This window comes from Pezoporus flaviventris, unplaced genomic scaffold, assembly GCF_033815535.1.
Source record: "Pezoporus flaviventris isolate CSIRO_AGI_PZ_B2104156 unplaced genomic scaffold, CSIRO_AGI_Pfla_v1 ptg000057l, whole genome shotgun sequence".
NCBI lineage: Eukaryota > Metazoa > Chordata > Aves > Psittaciformes > Psittacidae > Pezoporus > Pezoporus flaviventris.
In genome coordinates this window covers 8,281,290-8,299,819 of record NW_026892605.1, presented here as the reverse complement: position 1 = coordinate 8,299,819, position 18,530 = coordinate 8,281,290, and the positions used below count along the sequence as shown (strand labels likewise).

Genomic DNA, 18,530 nt, shown 5'->3' with positions numbered 1-18,530 from the left:
GGGTTTTGCATTTTTCTGCCTGTGGAATACAGTTTATTTTAGAGCAAGATGAGAAGAGGGGCCCCTGCCTCACCCGTGAAATACCATCCTATGGAGTGCACACGTGCCAATGCCCCCCATGGGTGCTGTGGATGGTGGCACCAGGGTGCAAGGAAGCAGGGAGGCGGGTGCCAGGGAGCCTGCATGATGCAGGAAGCTGGATAGGGAGGGTCAGGGGCTCCACTCAATTCTTTCCCAGTGGATTTTCCCCATGGGGGCAGCGCCAGCCCATGGTGTCCCCAAGTGTAATCACAGCCTGTGGCTATCCTCAAAGATAGTCCGCGGGTGCCTGATGGGAGTCACAGCCTGTGGATATCTCTGCAGTGCCAGACTGACATCCCCCATGGAATCACAAATTATGGGTGTCCCCAGATGCAAATCACAGCCCATGGGCATTCCTGAGTGCAATCACAGCTTTAAGAGTGTCCCTAAGACTTCAGGGGCAGCCCATGGTGCCCCCAAGCCAGAACCAACAAGAAGGGGTCCTCAGGCCCCAGGGTGCACTGACAGGGCATGGGGTCTACTAGGGCAGTGCCAGCCCTGCAATGTCCTTTAGTGCAGGACAGCTCTGGCTGGGGCAAAGGGAGGTCTCAGGCCCTGGGGGTGGCTGGTGGTGGTATCCCTGGGGCACAGGAACAGCACACTGCCCGCCATGCAGTCCCCAAGCACAGGACCAAGACATGATATGTTCTCCATATTGGTGAGAGGACACAGGGGGTCTGCTCCAGCCCAGCATCACCAGAAATGCCCCCACTGCACTGCTCCAGGGTGTCCCTAGTACAGTGTCACCAGGGTGTCCCAGTACAGGCGCCACTGAAATATCCCTAGTACCCAGGGTGTCCTTCTCCCACTGCCCCCGGGATACCCCTAGTGCAATACCCCAGGATGTCCATAGTGCAGTGCCACCAGGGTATCCCCTATACAGTGCCACTGGGGTAACCTCTAGTGCTGTGCCCAGGGTGTCACTCTCACATGCCCCACGGTGCCACCCAGTGCCACCAGGTACCCCCAGAGCACTGCTCTGGGGTGTCCAAACCACAGTGCCACTGGGTTGTCCCTAGTGCAATACCCCAGGGTCCCCCTAGCTACCAGGGTGTCCCTAACACAGTGGTACCAGGGTACCCCTAGTGCAGTGTCCACGGTGTCCCCAATACAGTGTCATGGGCTATCCCTACTGCAGTGTTCCAGGGTGTCCCTCTCACAGTGCCTAAGGGTTTTCTTCTCCCACTGCCCCCCGAGTACACCTAGTGTAATACCCCAGGGCCCCTCTAGCAGAGTGCCACCAGGGTGACACCAATATAGTGCCACCTGGGTACCCCTAGAGTAGTACTCTGGGTGTCTCTAGCACAGTGCCACTGGGGCACCTCTACTGCAATACCCTGGGGTGTCTCTAGCACAGTGCCACCTGGGTGTCCCCAACACAGTGTCACTAGGGTACCCTTAGTGCAATACCCTGTGGTGTCTTTAACACAGTGCCACCAGAGTGTTCCCAAGTGCCACTGGGGTACCCCTACTGCAGTGTCCCAGGGTGCCCGTCTCACAGTGCCTGAGGGTGTCCTTCTCCCACTGCCCCCAAGATACCCTTAGTTCAATACCCCAGGGTCCTTCTGGCACAGTGCCACCAGGGTGTCCTCAACACCATGCCACTGGGGTACCCCTAGTGCAATACTCTGCAGTGTCTCTAACACAGTGCCACCGGGGTGTCCCCAGCACAGTGTCACTGGGCTGTCCTACTGCAATACCCGGGGGTGTCTAAACAGTGCCACTGTGTACCCTAGTACAATAACCTGGGGTGTCTCTAACACAGTGCCACCGGGGTGTCCCAGCACAGTGTCACTGGGGTACCCCTAGCGCAATGCCCCTGCGGTGTCTCTAACACAGTGCCACCGGGGTGTTCCCAGCACAGTGTCACTGGGGTACCCCTAGCGCAATACCCTGCGGTGTCTTTAACACAGTGCCGCCGGGGTGTCCCCAGCACAGTGTCACTGGGGTACCCTAGTGCAATACCCTGTGGTGTCTCTAACACAGTGCCACTGGGGTGTCCCCAGCACAGTGTCACTGGGGTACCCCTAGCGCAATGCCCTGTGGTGTCTCTAACCCAGTGCACCGGGGTGTCCCCAGCACAGTCACTGGTGTACCCTAGTGCAATGCCCTGCGGTGTCTCTAACCCAGTGCCACTGGGGTGTCCCAGGCACAGTCACTGGGGTACCCTAGTACAATGCCCTGCGGTGTCTCTAACACAGTGCCACTGGGGTGTCCCCAGCACAGTGTCACTGGGGTACCCCAGTACAATAACCTGGGGTGTCTCTAACACAGTGCCACCGGGGTGTCCCCAGCCAGTCACTGGTGTACCCTAGTACAATACCCTGCGGTGTCTCTAACACAGTGCCACTGGGGTGTCCCCAGCACAGTGTCACTGGGGTACCCCAGTACAATAACCTGGGGTGTCTCTAACACAGTGCCACCGGGGTGTCCCCAGCACAGTCACTGGTGTACCCTAGTACAATACCCTGCGGTGTCTCTAACACAGTGCCACTGGGGTGTCCCCAGCACAGTGTCACTGGGGTACCCCAGTACAATAACCTGGGGTGTCTCTAACACAGTGCCACCGGGGTGTCCCCAGCACAGTCACTGGTGTACCCTAGTACAATACCCTGCGGTGTCTCTAACACAGTTGCCGCCGGGGGTGTCCCCAGCACAGAGCCACTGAGCTACCCCTGTGCAGTGCCCCGGGTGTCCCCTCTCCCGGTGCCCCCGGGTGCCGGTGCCCGGGGCTGCGCCCCCCCCCCCGCCCCGCTCGGTGCGGCGGCCGGTGCAAGCCTGTCCCTAAAAGGTGCTGGCGGGCGGCGGGGGAGGCGCCGGGGCGGCCCCGGCGCGGCCCCTCCCCAGCTCTTAGGCGGGCGCGGCGGGCCGGGGGCTCAGTGCCGGTGCTCCCGCCGTCCCCGGTACTCCGCCGCCGCCCCCGGTGCTGCTCCCTTCGCCGTCCAGCGCCCCGCCGCCGCCCCGCCGCCACCATGGAGGCCATCAAGAAGAAGAAGCAGATGCTGAAACTGGACAAGGAGAACGCCATCGACCGCGCCGAGCAGGCGGAGGCAGACAAGAAGCAGGCGGAGGACCGCTGCAAGCAGGTGGGTGTCCCACCGACCACCCCCCCGGCGCTGCCCGGTGACCGCAGCCAAAAGAGACTTGAGCCTCTGGGAGTCTGTCCTGCTGAGCGTCCAGCCCTGGGGACCTTGTCCTGTTGGGTGTCCAGCCCTTTGGACACTGCCCCACCGGGTGTCCAGCCCTGGGGACCCTGTCCCATTTGATGTCCAGCCTGAGGACCCTATCCCGCTGGGTGTCCAGCCCTGGGGACCCTGTCGTGCTGGGTGTCCAAGCACTGGGGACCCTTTTCTGCTGGGTATCCAACCTGGGGACTCCATCCTGCTGGATATCCAGCTTGGAGACCTTCACCCTAGGGGTGTCCAGCCCTGAGGACCCTCTTCCAGAAGTTGGTTCAGCCTGAGGACCCTCCATCCTAGGGGTTTCCAACCCGGGGACCTCCAGATGCTGTATGCCCCAGTTGGGGACCCTGTCCTAGGGGTGCCCAGTCCTGGGGACCTCCTCACTGAGTATCCAGCCTGGAGACCTCCGTCCTAGGGGCGTCGTGCCCTGAGGACCTTTCCCTGCTGGGTGGATCCCAACTCTAGGGATGGCTGGCACTTGAGACTTTCAAGCCACTGGGTCCCCATCCCCGAGGACCTTCACCCTGCTGGGTGCCTGACCCCAGGGACCAGTGCTCCACACTGCTGCCCCCTGACCATTCACTTTGGTCCCTCCACAGACACCCAGTGCCAGCTCCTATCCCTCTGCCAGGGAGACCCCTTGGGGATATCATGGTCCACTCCACCCATATAGAGATAGGGACCTTCTTGCTGCCCACCTCCTGACCTGTGTCCTCCAAGTCAGGACCCCTCAAGTGCCCTACACGGGGGAGGGGGGCACCCCCCCCTAAACTGCACTGGTCTTAGGGGTGTTGGGAGCTCGGATGAGGTTTAAGGACCCCCTCGAGGACGTGTGGACCCCAGGTGACAGAGGGACAGTGCTGTGTCCCCAGGAGGAGGATGGCTGTTCCTCCCCAGGCTGGTGGGCATCACCACAGCCCTGACCCCAACTCTGTCCCTTCCCCAGCTGGAGGAAGAGCAGCAGGGCCTGCAGAAGAAGCTGAAGGGCACAGAGGATGAGGTGGAGAAGTACTCCGAGGCCGTCAAGGAGGCCCAGGAGAAGCTGGAGCAGGCGGAGAAGAAAGCTACAGATGTATGTATGCGCACCGGCAACTCTGCCGTGCACGGGCACCGGACCTCGGGGGGGGTAAAGGAAGAGGGGGCCTTATATTGGAAAGTGTCCATGGGGAAGACTGTCAGGATCCCATTCCTGCAATGCTGACACTGAACCAGGCTGAGATGCCGGGAGTGATGGATCCTGCTTGGGCTGCGGGGCCAGGCCAGCTGCAGTGGGCAAAGCTGGGGTCCCTGGTCCTGCCTAGCTCCCCAGAGCTAACAGGGATGAGCGTCTGAGCTGTGTCACTGATGCCCAAGCACTCAACTCCACAATGCTTGTAGGGAAATCTCTGTGGCACTTCCTAACTGTGGCAGGAAAGTGAAAAAGAGTAGAGAAGTGGAAAATGCTTCTGCCCATGGCCTGCTGCTGAGGGCTGGCTGCAAGGAAGGATGCTCGGGGGTGTGGGTGGGGACTTGGTCATTTTGGGGTCCAATGTGCCACCTTGTACCCTGGGAAGGGCAAGGCCAGGAAGAGTTTTATTTAGTGCTATGACTGATATTTCTCCTGGGAAATGGATCCCGCTAGGGAGATGTTAGGAAGGTGTTGAAATTGGCTTGTGCCCGGCCAAGATGAAGGGTGGAACAGCTGTGTGCAGCTCAGGAACGGGGTATAACGACCTGAGGTGCCACACAGGGTATTTGACACCCTATAAATATATCCTCCTTTGATACCCAGTCCTTCTTTGATGAAAACCAACCCTAGAAACAGGAGGAGAAGCTAAAGGGGAGCCGGCTGGAGGACGGCCAGCAGGGCACAGCCAGGCTTTTTAGGATTGAGAACAAAAAATCCAATCCCAGCTGGTTTAATGGAGCTAAATGGGGGAGATGCGTCAAATCTCCGAGGTGGATGCCAAGGACAGGGGTGAACAGACAAGGACGAGCACTGGCAACACAAGTCTGCGGGGAGGGGGGGCAAGCCTCTGGGAGCATTGGTGGAGCTCCCCAGCCTTGTTTTGCTGACCCTATGGACCTGCCCCAGTTTAGTTAGATGCTAAATTAAGTAGTTAAAACATTGAATATCCTCTGGAGGGTCCATTTATCCTGGCAGGGGGCAGGCATGTCAAGCTGGGCAGGGTGGCTGCTGTGTGTAGTGGGGTTTACGCTGGTCCGACTGGATCTGTGCTGGTGTAGGACAGGACAAATGCTGTGTTGGGGTGTGGCTGAGCATGGATGTGATGTCCCCAGTGTGGTGCTCAGAGGACAGGGCACTGGGCACTGGGCAGACATTAGTCGTGGGGTGCAGAGGGTTTGCTGCTGACTGCTGTGCAGTGCCATCCTGGACACGCAGGGTGGGTTGCCTCACTCTCGGTCCACAGCAGCTCAGCAAGTCTGAAGGCTTCAGCATGGAGAATCCCATCCCAGCAGATACGGTGCGTGGATATGGGACACCGGCCCCTCCAGAGAAAGGCTGGAGGGTGACATGCAGTGAAGGGCAGCCTGGGACCCCATCACTGCATAGCCACCCCGGGTCCATGCCAGAGCACATGCTGCCCCATCTGCAGGGTTCTGGGAGTCCCCAGGTCCCTGCGCCAAGCACCTGAATGTGCTGACAGTGCTAAGGGCTGGTGTCACCTCCTGGGGCAAGGCACAGCCAGCTCCGGGCTCTGGTGGAGGAAGCGCAGGGTGGACCCCAAGCCCACCTCCCTGGGGACCCCCATGCTCTCCCTGGCTGCCGGGACAGTGTATTCCTGAGGGCACAGGCAGTCCCGATCCCATGGTCAGATTAGGGTCCATCACAGTGATCCAGGCAGGCTCCTGCTCCCGGCAAAAAAAGTCAAAAGCTCATAGAATCCCAGAATTGTTTGTGTTGGAAGGGACCTTCAAAGCTCATCCAATTCCAACCCGCTGCTGCAGGCAAGGATACCTTCCACGAGAACAAACTGCTCAGAGCTCCATCCAGTCCAGCCTTGAACACTGCCAAATGCCTAAAAAGAATCCATCTCGCCCTGCTCCGCACTGCCCTGCCCCTGGCACTGGATGGCACTGCATGTAGCCCTGGGGACCCCTCTGCTTACTCAGAGAGGGGTCAGATGGTGGCACAGGCTGGGCACAGCCTATCGGCAGCACCATGGTGTTGGCAGCCCCATGGCCCCAGCACCTCTTGTGCCCAGGAGGGACAGCCCGTGGTGCCCCAGGCAGGATGCAGGCAGGAGCTGCGGGGCATGGTGCAGGGCCAGGGCAGCTCCTTCCAGCCCCCTGCATCCCCATCCCATGGCCCATCCCCTCCAGCCCAGCAGGGCCCAGGGAAACTCCACTGCCTGTTCCCAGGCCATGATCCCGAAAAGCTTCACCCAAGTTCCCGCCCCGGTTGCTCTCTCAGGCCGAGACTTTGCTCTTATTTGGTGATTCCCCGAGCCGGTGGGAGGGAACGGGGCTCTGCTGGGAAGTGACTGCATCCCTGGGTGGGGCCAGAGCAGGAGACACCCAGCCTGGCTGCCTTGGGAATACGGGAGCAGCCCCCCAACCTGCCTCCCAACCTGCCTACAGCCAGTGCATCCCTGCCCCACTGCTGCCAAGGACCCCCATTCTTTGACCCTGTGCAGGCTTGGCACCCAGGCATTGGACTGAGAGTGGGGCAGGATAGGCTGGGATGGAGGCCAAGGCTAAGGCCATGTACTCCCATGGGACCCACAGCACTGCCTCTTGGCAGGGTGATGTGGGACTGCAGGGTGGTGTGGCCAGGTCACCCCCTGGACCCTTGGCCCTGGAGCCAAGGGAAGCCGGAGGGGTCAGACTGGGAGCTGATGTCTGTAAAGGCAGGTACGAAGTGCAGCTGGGGCTGCCCGGGAGCTGTCAGAGCTCCTTAAGGAAGGATTGAGTGTTACCAGCACCAGCTTCTCCTGATGGATCAAGGCATGTGCCCCGGCCAGGATGCAGAGCCAGGAGCTGGGGGACATGCCTCCCCCATAGGGCAGAGCCCCCAGGGCAGCTGGAGGTTGCAGGGACCTCCACAGGCCCCATGGGTTTCTGTGGGGCTCACCTAGGCCCTCACTTGGGGGAGCATCAGGATGACCGCTGGGGAAGTGGCTGTGCCCCACACGGCTCTGGCCCAGGTACCATGGGAGGATGCCCAGGAGCCAGCTCTGCCCCATTTACCCCTATTACCTATTACAGCCCCTACGGGGAAGAAGTTTGTGACATCCCTCAGCTTTGCAGCAGGAGGTGTGGGGTCAGCACTTGGGAGCACCCATGGGTACACTGCCCTGTGCTGATGGGTGCTCACAGGGTCCAGGCTCTGGCATTCCCAGATTCCCTGGGCTTCCTTCTTTCCCAGAGGAACAGACTTCCTGGGCTTCTCTGCATTGCTCTGAGGGATTTCAGTGGAACTTCATACCCCTTCCTGGGGTCGCCATGCTCCGTGCCCAGGGACGGGACTATGTGCCCTGCCATGGAAGAAAGAGGGCATTGTCCCATACTGGAGGGGGTAGGGGGGGCAGTCTGTACCCTGCCATGGGGGGGAGCTGTGTCCCACATCGGGGGTGGCACTATGTGCCCTGCCTGGGGGGGACCATATGCCGTACCAACGGAGATGGTGCACCGGCCGGGGAGGGGGGCACCGTGCCCTGCTCGGGATGGGACACATCGTGCCCTGCCCAGAGCCCACCTCGCATCATGCCTTGTGGGGGTAGGGACCTGCCTGGGGGTGACCATGCGTCCTGCCCAAGTGGACACCCTAAGTCCTGTTGTGGGCTGTGCACCCCTCCCGATGTGGCACCGTGCACGCTGCCCCGGGGGGTCTGCGTGCGCTGCCCGGGCCGGCCGGTGGCAGCAGCAGCAGCAGGAGGAGGAGGAGGAGCAGGAAGGGATGGAGGCAGGGCTGGCGGCGGGAGCGGCCGCTGCCTGAGCGCTTCCTGCCCGAGCCGGGCGGATCCCACAAAGGGCTCGTCGGCGCGGCCTCCCCGCCGGCAGCCCCCCCGCCATGGCCGGCATCAGCTCCATCGACGCCGTCAAGAAGAAGATCCAGAGCCTGCAGCAGGTGGCCGATGAGGCGGAGGAGCGCGCCGAGCACCTGCAGCGGGAGGCCGATGCCGAGCGACAGGCCCGGGAGCGGGTAAGGGCCGCCCGGGGAGCAGGCGGCGGGGGACGGCGGGGCTGCTCCCCCCCGGGATGCTCCAGCGGCCCCGGGCCCGCCGCACACATCCATCCCCGCGGGCACGGCCACCCCTTAACCCCTCCAGCCCGTCCTGGTACCCGGGGTGGTGCCCCCGCTGCGGAGCGCCGGGAGGTGCTCTGGGAGCCGGTGGTCGCTGCACTGGGGCAGGGGAGTTTGGACAGCGCCGGGCTGCCTCCTGAGCTGCTTCCTCCATGGATCTTGAGAGGGATGCTCGGGGCTCCCCAGGGCTTCCCTGGCGGGCAAGGCTCCGGGGAGCAGTCGGCTCTGCCGTGGCTCTGGTTGGGGTCGGGCAGATCCTGGGAAAGGCTCCCCTCCCGCGGCGTGCACAGCTACACAACCCACACCCAGGCTCTTGTCGGGCTTCCAGCGGGTTCTGTGGTCTGGGTGGCAGCGATCTCAAAGCCCTCAGCTCTCCTGCGTGTCCCTTCATGGGGAAAAGCCACCCCTTCCCACTGCCACAGGAAGCCAATATTTCAGCTTTGGCAATGGGACGGCATTTCCAAGCTGCAGCTTGTTCCTGGTTTGGCTTTTTTTGTTGTTGAGGCTGGGTTTTTTCTTTCTCTTCTTTTCCCTATGCCCACTCTTTCAACATTCTCATCATATCGGGAGCGGCAGAGCTGGGTGCGGTACCCTGGTTGTTGTCACTAGGGCTGTGTGTGGAGGAAATGGCCCTTTCCTGCAGCCACAGATCGGGTTCCCAGTCACCGGGAGCTGTCAGAGTGCTCATGTTCCCAAGTGTCCATCCGGGCAGCTCTGACCCACTTTGGGGGTGATTCCCTGGGAAAAAGGCTCCCAGTGAGGTGATGCAGATGCCGCAGGCAGAGCATCACCCTGTGCCGGCCAGCCCCAGCTCCCTGTTGGGCCGGTCGGGATAGGAACGAGCTGATGGTGGGCCAGGATAAATGGTGTTCATGGGGTGGAGGTGGCTGTCGTGCCATCCTCACCCCACTCTGAGATGTGCTGGCTGTGTCTGTCCCTACCCTGCTGACTCACCACAGGGGACCAGGGGTGTTCTGTGGGGCCGCACAGGGCAACAGCCACTTGCTTCTCTCACGGTCCTGCGCTTGGCCAGTGTCCCCTGGGGCATTCCCAGTGCTGGAGCATGAGGCCAGAGGGAGCCAGGCACTGCAGCCAACCAGGCCTGCTCCAGCCCGTGAATAAGCAGGAGACATTATGCCCTGTGCTGGTGCACGTCCGGCCGTGCCTTGGCACACAAGGCTGCTCCCGCGCTGAGGTCTCATCACCACCCATCTCTTTACACCCCTGGGGCTCGCTTCCTGCAGCCCCTCCGTTGGGGAGCACAGCCGGGAGCTGCTGAGGCAGCTTTTCCCATTGGTGGCGATGGAGCAGGAGGCCCTTACCAAATGGAAAGAGCACGAGGCCAGGCATCAAGGGGCTGGCGGGGGGCCAGGGCCACCGCTCCCGGCTGGCCCCAGCTCCCAGCCCTGCGCACAGGGAGCCTGGGAAAGCAGGGGGCCCTGGTCCATTGGGTTCCAACAGTCACAGCTTGGCTGGGCATCAGCCTGCTGCGGGTGACTGGCTGCATTGCCCCTAGTGCCTTTCCATACATGAGCTGGGGGGGCTGCGCTTGGCTTCAGGCTGCCCCGTGTCACAGGGCTGGGGGTTCCCGCAGGGGACGCTCCCGGCTCACTCCACTGTCTCCGTAAACAGGAAATCCACAAGCAGCTCCCATCTCCTTTTCGGGAGCAGAGCCGCACGGGGCATTCCTCCCCCTTTACTCACTGCTCTGCAAACCCCAAATACCATCCCCATTACGGCATGGCTACTACAGGCCACCCTACCCCATCCGATGTCCTTGCCCCTCTCCAGGGTGGGAGCCGGAGGTGTGAGGACACAGTGGAGGGGCTGCACATGCCGGGATGGGGTTGCGTGGCTGGGAGGAGCTCTAGGGAAAGAGAAAACGCTGTTTTCCATATGGAAAAGCAAGGGGATGGATGTGTGGTTGGGCATCCCATTCCAGTGAGCATTGGCTTGTTGCACAGTGTCAGGGGTGTTATGGTTAGCAAATGTGGATGTAAACGCTGAAAATGCTTCTTGAAATACGCATATATGTATTTTATGTATATATATATATGTGTGTGTGTGTGTATATATATTTTCATACACATATATATGAGACAATGGGTTGACCAAGGGGTTTCTGCTCCCCAGGCTGAGGCTGAAGTGGCTTCTCTGAACCGCCGTATCCAGCTGGTGGAGGAGGAGCTGGACCGAGCCCAGGAGCGCCTGGCCACCGCCCTGCAGAAGCTGGAGGAGGCTGAGAAGGCGGCTGATGAGAGCGAGAGGTATGATCAGAAGGGACAGTCGGGGTGGCAGCGAATCATCACTGATTACAGGCAGCCCCCTTGGTTTCACTGTGGGGTCCTTCTGAAGTGACCTCATGGGGTTTGAGCTGGTTTTGTTGCAGATCCCAAAGGGATAGAGCAAAGCCGCAGTGCAATGAAGTTCCCCAGATACGGGCATTCTTTAAAAGGCTATGAAATTTCAAGGCACCCACAAAATCCAGGACAATTTGATTGAATATCAGGTTGTAAGCAAAGCCAGGGGGTGCTTGGAGCTTGTTTTCTGGCCCAGAGCAGCCTCCTATGCTCAAGTGCTGAACAGTAGCCCAGGAGGGGACATCTGTGCCCGGGAACAACGAGAGTGAACCACCCTCATTCATAAAACCAGTGCTGTAAAGTGTGTTGCCCCATCTTCATGGCAGGTGTCCCAGGCAGGAGCCATGCAGGCAAGGGCACTCAGGTTGAATGGGAGTGCCTGGACATGTCACGGCATTCCTGACGGTTACATGAACTCTTCCCTCTGTTGGCAAAGACCAGTTTGAGCAACAGAATCTGAGTGAGGGCAGAGGGGTCTGCAGGACTCCCTGCTGTGAGGGTTCATGGGGACCACTCTGCTTGTGAGCATCACCCATGAATGAGAAAAGGCTCTTTGCCACAGGATGTTTTCCAGCATTACCTAAAGGTTGTGGCTGGCTCATCCTAGGCTGCTCATATTTCCCCCCACAAATGATGGGTTCAGGACCTGCCTGGTTGAGAGCCACTGTAGCCACATCTTCTCACTCTGGAACATGGCCCTGGGGGCAGCTCCACTGCTGTTACTGTGTGCAAGAGCATCCTTGGGGTACCACTGGTGTGACTCTACTGTGTGGTGGGGTTATCCCATGTGTGATGTCCCGTGTCGCTGGAGCTGGAGGATGGTGGAGTTAGAATGCAGCGGGCAGGCAAGAGGAGCAGCAGTAACCCGCAGCAATAACATCTTCTGGGTTGGGCTTTCCACAGAGGCATGAAGGTCATCGAAAACAGGGCCATGAAAGATGAGGAGAAGATGGAGCTCCAGGAAATGCAGCTGAAGGAGGCAAAACACATAGCTGAGGAGGCTGACCGCAAATACGAGGAGGTGCGTGTCCTCTTCCCCTGGTCCTGACCCCTGGTGCACCTCCTTGCTGCCCTGTGTCCCCAGCAAATATGGAACCAATGCATGCCTCTTGCTCCATTGACAGGTCGCCCGCAAGCTGGTTGTCCTTGAGGGAGAGCTGGAGCGTTCAGAGGAGAGGGCAGAGGTGGCAGAGAGGTGAGGAGGGCTCCAGGTGGGCAATGCAGGGGGTTCCATACAGCCCTTGCCCCAGATCCCTGGCAGCTGTAGGGGTGTCTGCACTTGGGATGGGTTTGTCCCTCTCTGGAGCGGCAGGGGTGGCTCCTGGGCTCGCAGGCTGGGGGCAGAGGGACCCTGACCTGGTGGCAGCACATCCTTGACCCTGTTCTCTGCTGGGTGCCCCTCTTCCACCCCAGCCGCGTGAGACAGTTGGAAGAAGAGCTGCGGACCATGGACCAGACTCTCAAATCCCTCATTGCCTCAGAGGAAGAGGTACTGGTGCAGGGGCGCGGGGCGATGTGCAGCAGGCCCTCTCTCTGTCTCTGTCCCTCAAACCATGCGAGCCACCTCTGTCCTCTCTGCACTGCTGCCTCCACCACCAACATCCCCTCGCCTTCCTCTCCAATGGGCACAGGCTGGGCATGCTCCTCCATCCCTCCATCCCTGCTCTCCTTGGTGGGGCCGGCGGTGATGCTCAGGGTGTCTGTGCAAGGAGTCACGAGGAACGGATGAAGGGATGCGCCCCAGCAGCTCCTGCTCGCAGCAGCTCTGCTCCTCCTCCACCTGTCCTGAGTATTCTCTTCTCTCAACTTGTTTTCTCTCTTTTCTTTCCCTCCTTCCCCGCACCTGCTCTTTCTGCTCCCCTCTTCTCTCCTGCCTCCCCATCCCTCTCCCCCTCCTGGCGGCCCCTGCTTGGGATGTAGTAAATGTGGTGACCTAGAGGAGGAGCTGAAAATTGTCACCAACAACTTGAAGTCCCTGGAGGCCCAGGCTGACAAGGTAGGACCTGGTGGGGGCTGCTGGGACAGGGCAGAGTGTGTGGGGCCTTGGGGTGATGGGGTCTCCTGCTTGGGGTGAAGGATGGGCAGGGGCATCTCCATGGGGCTCATGGGTGCCTCTCTCTGTCTCTGCAGTATTCCTCCAAGGAGGACAAGTATGAGGAGGAAATCAAGTATCTAGGGGAAAAGCTGAAGGAGGTAAGGTGTTACAGCTGAACCCAGAACAAGGGCTGGCACCGTACTGGTGCAGGCATGAATGTGCCATCCTGTGTGGGTTGCATGCAGGTGCCTGGGTCAGGGATGCTTCCCCATCAGCTTGCCCTGATTTAGTGTGTATGGGTCCATGGGGCCCTTGTCCTTTGCCTTTCCCAGGGGAAGGCTCACAGAGGAGGGCACCAGAAGTGCAGATGGGGCACGTTTAGGGTATAGTGCAGCCTGCACCATCCCTATGGTACCCCACAGCTCACCCTCTCCCCACTGTGCTCTGCAGGCTGAGACCCGTGCCGAGTTTGCAGAGAGGTCTGTGGCGAAGCTGGAGAAAACCATTGATGATCTAGAAGGTAAAATGTTCCCACCAGCCCCAAGTCCCTCTTTTTTGGGGAGCACTGGTCAGGATGTGCCCCCGGTAGGGCTGGGGTGAGGGGATGGGCAGGGGTCCCATAAGGGGTGAGGCTGGATGCCGTGGTGGGAGCACAGAGCTTCAGGGGTCTGGGCTCTGCCTCTGGTGGGAAGTAGAGCTGCATCCACTCCACCTGTGCCTGCACGCTCCCTGGCCCCACATTCACAGCCACTCTTTCTCTCTCCACCACCTGCCCCCCACTCTGCTCCACCATCTGCCCCCCGCCTGCCCCCTGCCTGCAGACGAAGTGTATGCGCAGAAGATGAAGTACAAAGCCATCAGCGAGGAGCTGGACAATGCACTTAATGACATGACCTCCCTCTGAGCCCACACCGGGCACCAGCACTGCAGCTCCCTGCCCACCTTCCCCTTCCCCAGCTCAGCCACTTGCCTGCCTGGCCGTCCCACTGCTCTCCCTGCCTGCTCTGTCCTCCTCTGTCCTTCCTAGCCCATGCCTGTCCATCGGCTCTTTTGGGTCAGCGTGTTCCTGCAATACCCCATAGTGGGGAGACAGATTTATTCACTGAAAGGGTGGTCAGGCATTGGAACAGGCTGCCCAGCAAAGTGGTGGAATCACCAGCCCTGGAAGTGATCAAAACCCATGTGGATGAGGCCCTCAGTTATAACTGTTTAGTCTTGGTAGTCCTGCGGCAATGATTGGACTTGAAGATCTTAAAGGTCTTTTCCAACCTAGCTGATTCTGTGATTCTGTGACAAGATGTAGGTGCTTTGGGGTGTTTGGCAGGGCAGGGGAGCAGCCCTTGAGACCCCCATGCACTGGACGGGCAGTGCCCATGTGGTTGCATAGCCCCATGATGAACTGGGTTGTGCTCAGGAGCCCTCCACTTCAGCAGCTCCCTCCTTGGCTCCCTTGCATCAGAGGCACTGGGGACCCTGCAATTCTGGGCCTCCTGCCCCCATATCTCCCCCCAGCAAAGCTCCCTGGTGCTGCTCGCTGGGCCCAGGGTGAGGAGGACCTGCAGAGGGAAAGCAGCACCTCCACTGCCAAAGCTCAGTCCCTGGGGATAGAGGGTTGGGTCTGGCTATACAGGCAGCCTTGTCCCATGCAGGCAGGCAGGCAGCACACAAACCCCCTGCTCCTCCCTTTCTGTCCTTTGCACATTGCTCTTTAGTTTGCATCTCATGACTTTTCTTTTATGTTCTATCCCTCTGGGTTACTGAGTTGGTCTTAATAAAGCGTTTTCTTTCCTTGGATTCTCCTTTGATTTCTTCATTCTGCTCTCTCCCTCATCTGCCTGTCTCATGCGGGTGCTAGCAGCAGGGTGGTGGGAGGTGGTCGCAGCCATGGCACCCCCACCACCCCACGGCTCTCATACACAGCTTTCCTCATCTCGTGCCACCTTCTCCATGACATTTTAGGCCTGAAATAGCAGGGTTAGACCTGGTTCTGTGCATTCACTGTCCCATTCCCAGACATTGCCTCCAAGCAGCGATGTCAGCTCTGGCATCTCTCCTGCATTACCTTCCTCAGCAATCCCCAGATGGGTCCGTGGTTCTCTTCCTCCTCCTTCCTCAGCATCCTGCCCCAGAACCCAGTTCCCAGACTGATGGAGCTACAGCCCTGTCCCGGGTCTGGCTGCCTGTTCCTGCCAGTCCAGGTCATCCCCACTGTGGGATTTCCAGCAAGGGCTTTGGGGAATACTGTCTCTTTTCACTAACTCCCTTTCTCTTTCTCTTTCCTCTGCTGCGCCGATGTCTCTGTTTTCTCTATAGAGCGTTCACAGCGGGAGGCCGAGAAAAACCGTGTTCTCACTAACGAGCTGCGGGTCATCCTTACTGAACTTAACAACTGAGCTGCACAGAGCTCCCTGTCCCAGCACCCCTGCCCCGTTTTGGCCAGGCTGGTTTGGGGTTAGGAGCCCCTACCCACTTCCTAGGGCTAGGCAGGGTGTACAGCCTTGTCTTATCCCCCTGGGGGTAACTGCCCTGCTTAGGGAGGGGGGGACAGGGAACCCTTCTGGAGCTGATTATTTTTTCTTGGGAGAGCAATGAGGGTTTTTGTGATGTCTTGGGATGCCCACGTGGTGATGGCTGTGCCCCAGCATCAGCCTGGCCCTGCTGAGGAGGGATGCGGTGGTTTGTATCACTGCCTTCCTCCCCTTGTCCCTGGAGTCAGCAGCCAGCCTCTTCCTCCTCACTCTGGTCACCCTAAACTGTGAGGGGAAGGTGCCTTCAGAGCAGGGTCCCTGCAGGGTGCTGGGATACAAGCTGGAACCCACAGTGCCTGATGCCTCAAACCTGGGGCAGGGGATAAGGAAAGAGCCCAGCAGGGAGTGTTGGGAGATGGGGCTGGGTGGGCAGAGCTTTTGTCCCATCCACATCTCTAGAGGGAAGGAGGATGCCATTTGGAAGAGAACACCAAGCCTTGGCTGCCTTGTTATCTCTGCTCCTTCTCTCTCTGCTGTCCTTCTGCCTGCCCAGGCTGCTGTCTCACTCCTTCACGGACCACTCCTGGGTCATGCAGCAGGCACTGGCTCTCCTCTTTTGCTGGCCAAGGGTTTGTACACACGCTCACAGCCTGCCTCATGGTGATGCCCTGGGCAGGATGTGCTGGTGAGTGGCCAAGGAATGGTACCCACCAACAGCACCTGCGCTGCAAAGGGCTCAACCATGGGCGAGAGGGCACCATGGGAGGATGGAGATGCTGGAGAGTGGGGACCACCTTCAGTGACCAGCCTGGGTGGCCTGGCCACTCTGGCAGGTCCTGGAGCTCATCCCTGCCGATGATGGGGCTGTTCATGTGGGCTCTGCTCTGCAGGGACACCCCGCTCGGCTGGAGGCTGTCACTGTACTGACATGTCCATCTGTGTGCGTGTGTCTGTGCCTGGTGTGGTGTGCGTGGGTCTGTCTGCTCCTGGGTACACTTGGGTTTGTGTCTGTGTGTGTGGCTGGGTGTCCCTTGTATTCACAGAGAGTCTGGCCAGTGCCAAAGAGGAGAATGTGGGCATCCACCAGGTCCTGGACCAGACCTTGTTGGAACTGAACAACCTCTGATTTATCTTGGGGATCCCTCCCGTCCCTCCTCCCTACCCCACACGTGCACCCCACTGGCACGCTCAGGATGTCATCAGCTGTACTGCGTCTTGGCCAAATCCTCACATCCATTGAGAAGGGAAGCCCTGCAGCCTTACACTGTGGCTATGGGGCATCTTGTCTGTGCACAGCCTGACTGGCTCTGTCCTGTCTTCATGTCCAAATAAAAGCAGTTTGACAAGAAGAATGGGTATGTTTAGTCCTTGTGCTCAGGCAGAAGCAGTGGGAGACATGGTGGGGGTCTCCCTGCCCTGTTTATGCAAAGAGGCTCTGCAGGAACTTGAGTTTAGGGAGGGTATGGCTGGCATAAAGGTGTCCTCTGCGGCTATGGAGGGCTGGGAGTGATGACACACCAGGTGTGGGCTGCATTTGCTTGTCTCCATCACTTCCTTGGGATGCACACGAAACCTTCACGTCTAAAGCTCAGTCAAATTCATCATCCACTTCAAGCACACAGTGATGGACCTATGTCACTGGCATGGAGAACAGAAGGCTGCGTGGAGACCTCATAGCAGCCTTCCAGTATCTGAAGGGGGCCTATAGGGATGCTGGAGAGGGACTCTTCATTAGGGACTGTAGTGATAGGACAGGGGGTAACGGGTTCAAACTTAAACAGGGGAAGTTTAGATTGGATATAAGGAGGAAATTCTTTCCTGTTAGGGTGGTGAGGCCCTGGAATGGGTTGCCCAGGGAGGTTGTGAATGCTCCATCCCTGGCAGTGTTCAAGACCAGGTTGGACGAGGCCTTGGGTGATATGGTTTAGTGTGAGGTGTCCCTGCCCATGGCAGGGGGGTTGGAACTTGATGATCTTAAGGTCCTTTCCAACCTTAATTATTCTATGATTTTATGTCCCCTTCCACAGCCAGCATGTTACCTGCCTGGTACTTGGGGAAGCCACATGGTCTTTGACTTCTCCATGGAGTCTGCTTTGTGGTTCATGTTCATCCTCAGACACCATCTAAGGACACACACACAAGCGTGTGACCATGCATGCACACATTAGCTATGAGGGTCTTCTCCAGGTCTGGGGTTAGCTGCTTAACCTGTCTACTCGTTGCATTTTCTATTGCCAATGCCTGCCTGAGGGGCAGCTGTACAAACCAGCAAATATTAATGCAACCGCTTCCCAAAACGTTCAAGAAGTTTCCTCCTGGCTTGCTGTATTTTCCTTAACACAAAGAGAAAAGCATCAGGATGTGTCTCATCGCTGTCACCAAACCGGGCTGGATTTCCTGGGGATGCCCAAAGTCGGGATCTAGTCCTGCCCTCTGCTTCAGGCCCCTCCATGGTGTGCGCTGAGCCCCGTTGTCCCATGCTACCAGGCGGATATCCCTCTAAAAGCACAACCCCATGCTGCCAGGAAACACAATTCATGCTGACCCCTTGCTGAGCCGGGCCATCACCCCAGTGAGTGGCTGGCAGGGATAGCTTTTGTTGTCTGCTTTCCTTTATTGCCGCACCTCTCGGCTCAGGAAAGGAGGGTGCTGAGATTGCATCTCTTTCCTGCCCAGGTGCTGCCGGCCTCCTGCTCTCCCCCTGGAGCAGCACCTCTGGTTTCTGGCTCTGAGACCTGCCTCTACAGGGAAAATGGCTCCTGTTGCATGGAATGCTCATTTTCTGGTTGTCCTCACAGGGTGTGAGGCCTGCTGTGAGCGAGGGAAGGAGGGAAGGACAATGCAGCGCTGGAGCTCCTCCTTGGATCTGCCTTGGTTTTCCGTAGCACATCAGCTGAGCCATTGCATTTCTTGGTTAAAGCAGCTTCCAGGCAGGGGCTTGGTCTGGCTGTGAAAGGAGCATGAGTTTAAACCACTGGAGCCTGCACTCCACACTGCAAACAAGGCTCCTATCAGGGTGCGCCCCAGAGCACAGCCTCTGGGCACCCTTTGCCTTCCTGCTGGGACAAAGAGCCCTTTCACACCCGGTGGTTTTCCCCATTAGCTGCTGCTGCCTCCTGATTTGGACCAGAACATTCAACTTCACCGTTTATGCTC

The 18,530-nt window shown here is 59.0% G+C and overlaps 1 protein-coding gene across 12 annotated transcripts; it reads left to right on the top strand.

The window, feature by feature from the left end:
- Positions 1-2,955: 2,955 nt before the first annotated feature.
- TPM2 (tropomyosin 2) lies at positions 2,956-16,726 on the top strand. Of its 12 annotated transcripts, none has more exons than XM_061469581.1 (9): positions 2,956-3,167; positions 4,210-4,335; positions 10,645-10,778; positions 11,775-11,892; positions 11,996-12,066; positions 12,792-12,867; positions 13,002-13,064; positions 13,357-13,426; positions 15,220-16,411. In XM_061469581.1, the coding sequence occupies exons 1-9, from the start codon at positions 3,054-3,056 to the stop codon at positions 15,297-15,299; spliced, it is 852 nt and encodes a 283-aa protein (XP_061325565.1). In that variant the 5' UTR covers positions 2,956-3,053; the 3' UTR covers positions 15,300-16,411. The 12 variants fall into 12 exon arrangements, with proteins under 12 accessions (XP_061325565.1, XP_061325563.1, XP_061325564.1 ...); XM_061469579.1 differs by lacking the exon at positions 15,220-16,411 and adding an exon at positions 13,728-14,700 and having other exon boundaries at positions 2,957-3,167; XM_061469580.1 differs by lacking the exon at positions 12,792-12,867 and adding an exon at positions 12,285-12,360 and having other exon boundaries at positions 2,960-3,167.
- Positions 16,727-18,530: the final 1,804 nt, after the last annotated feature.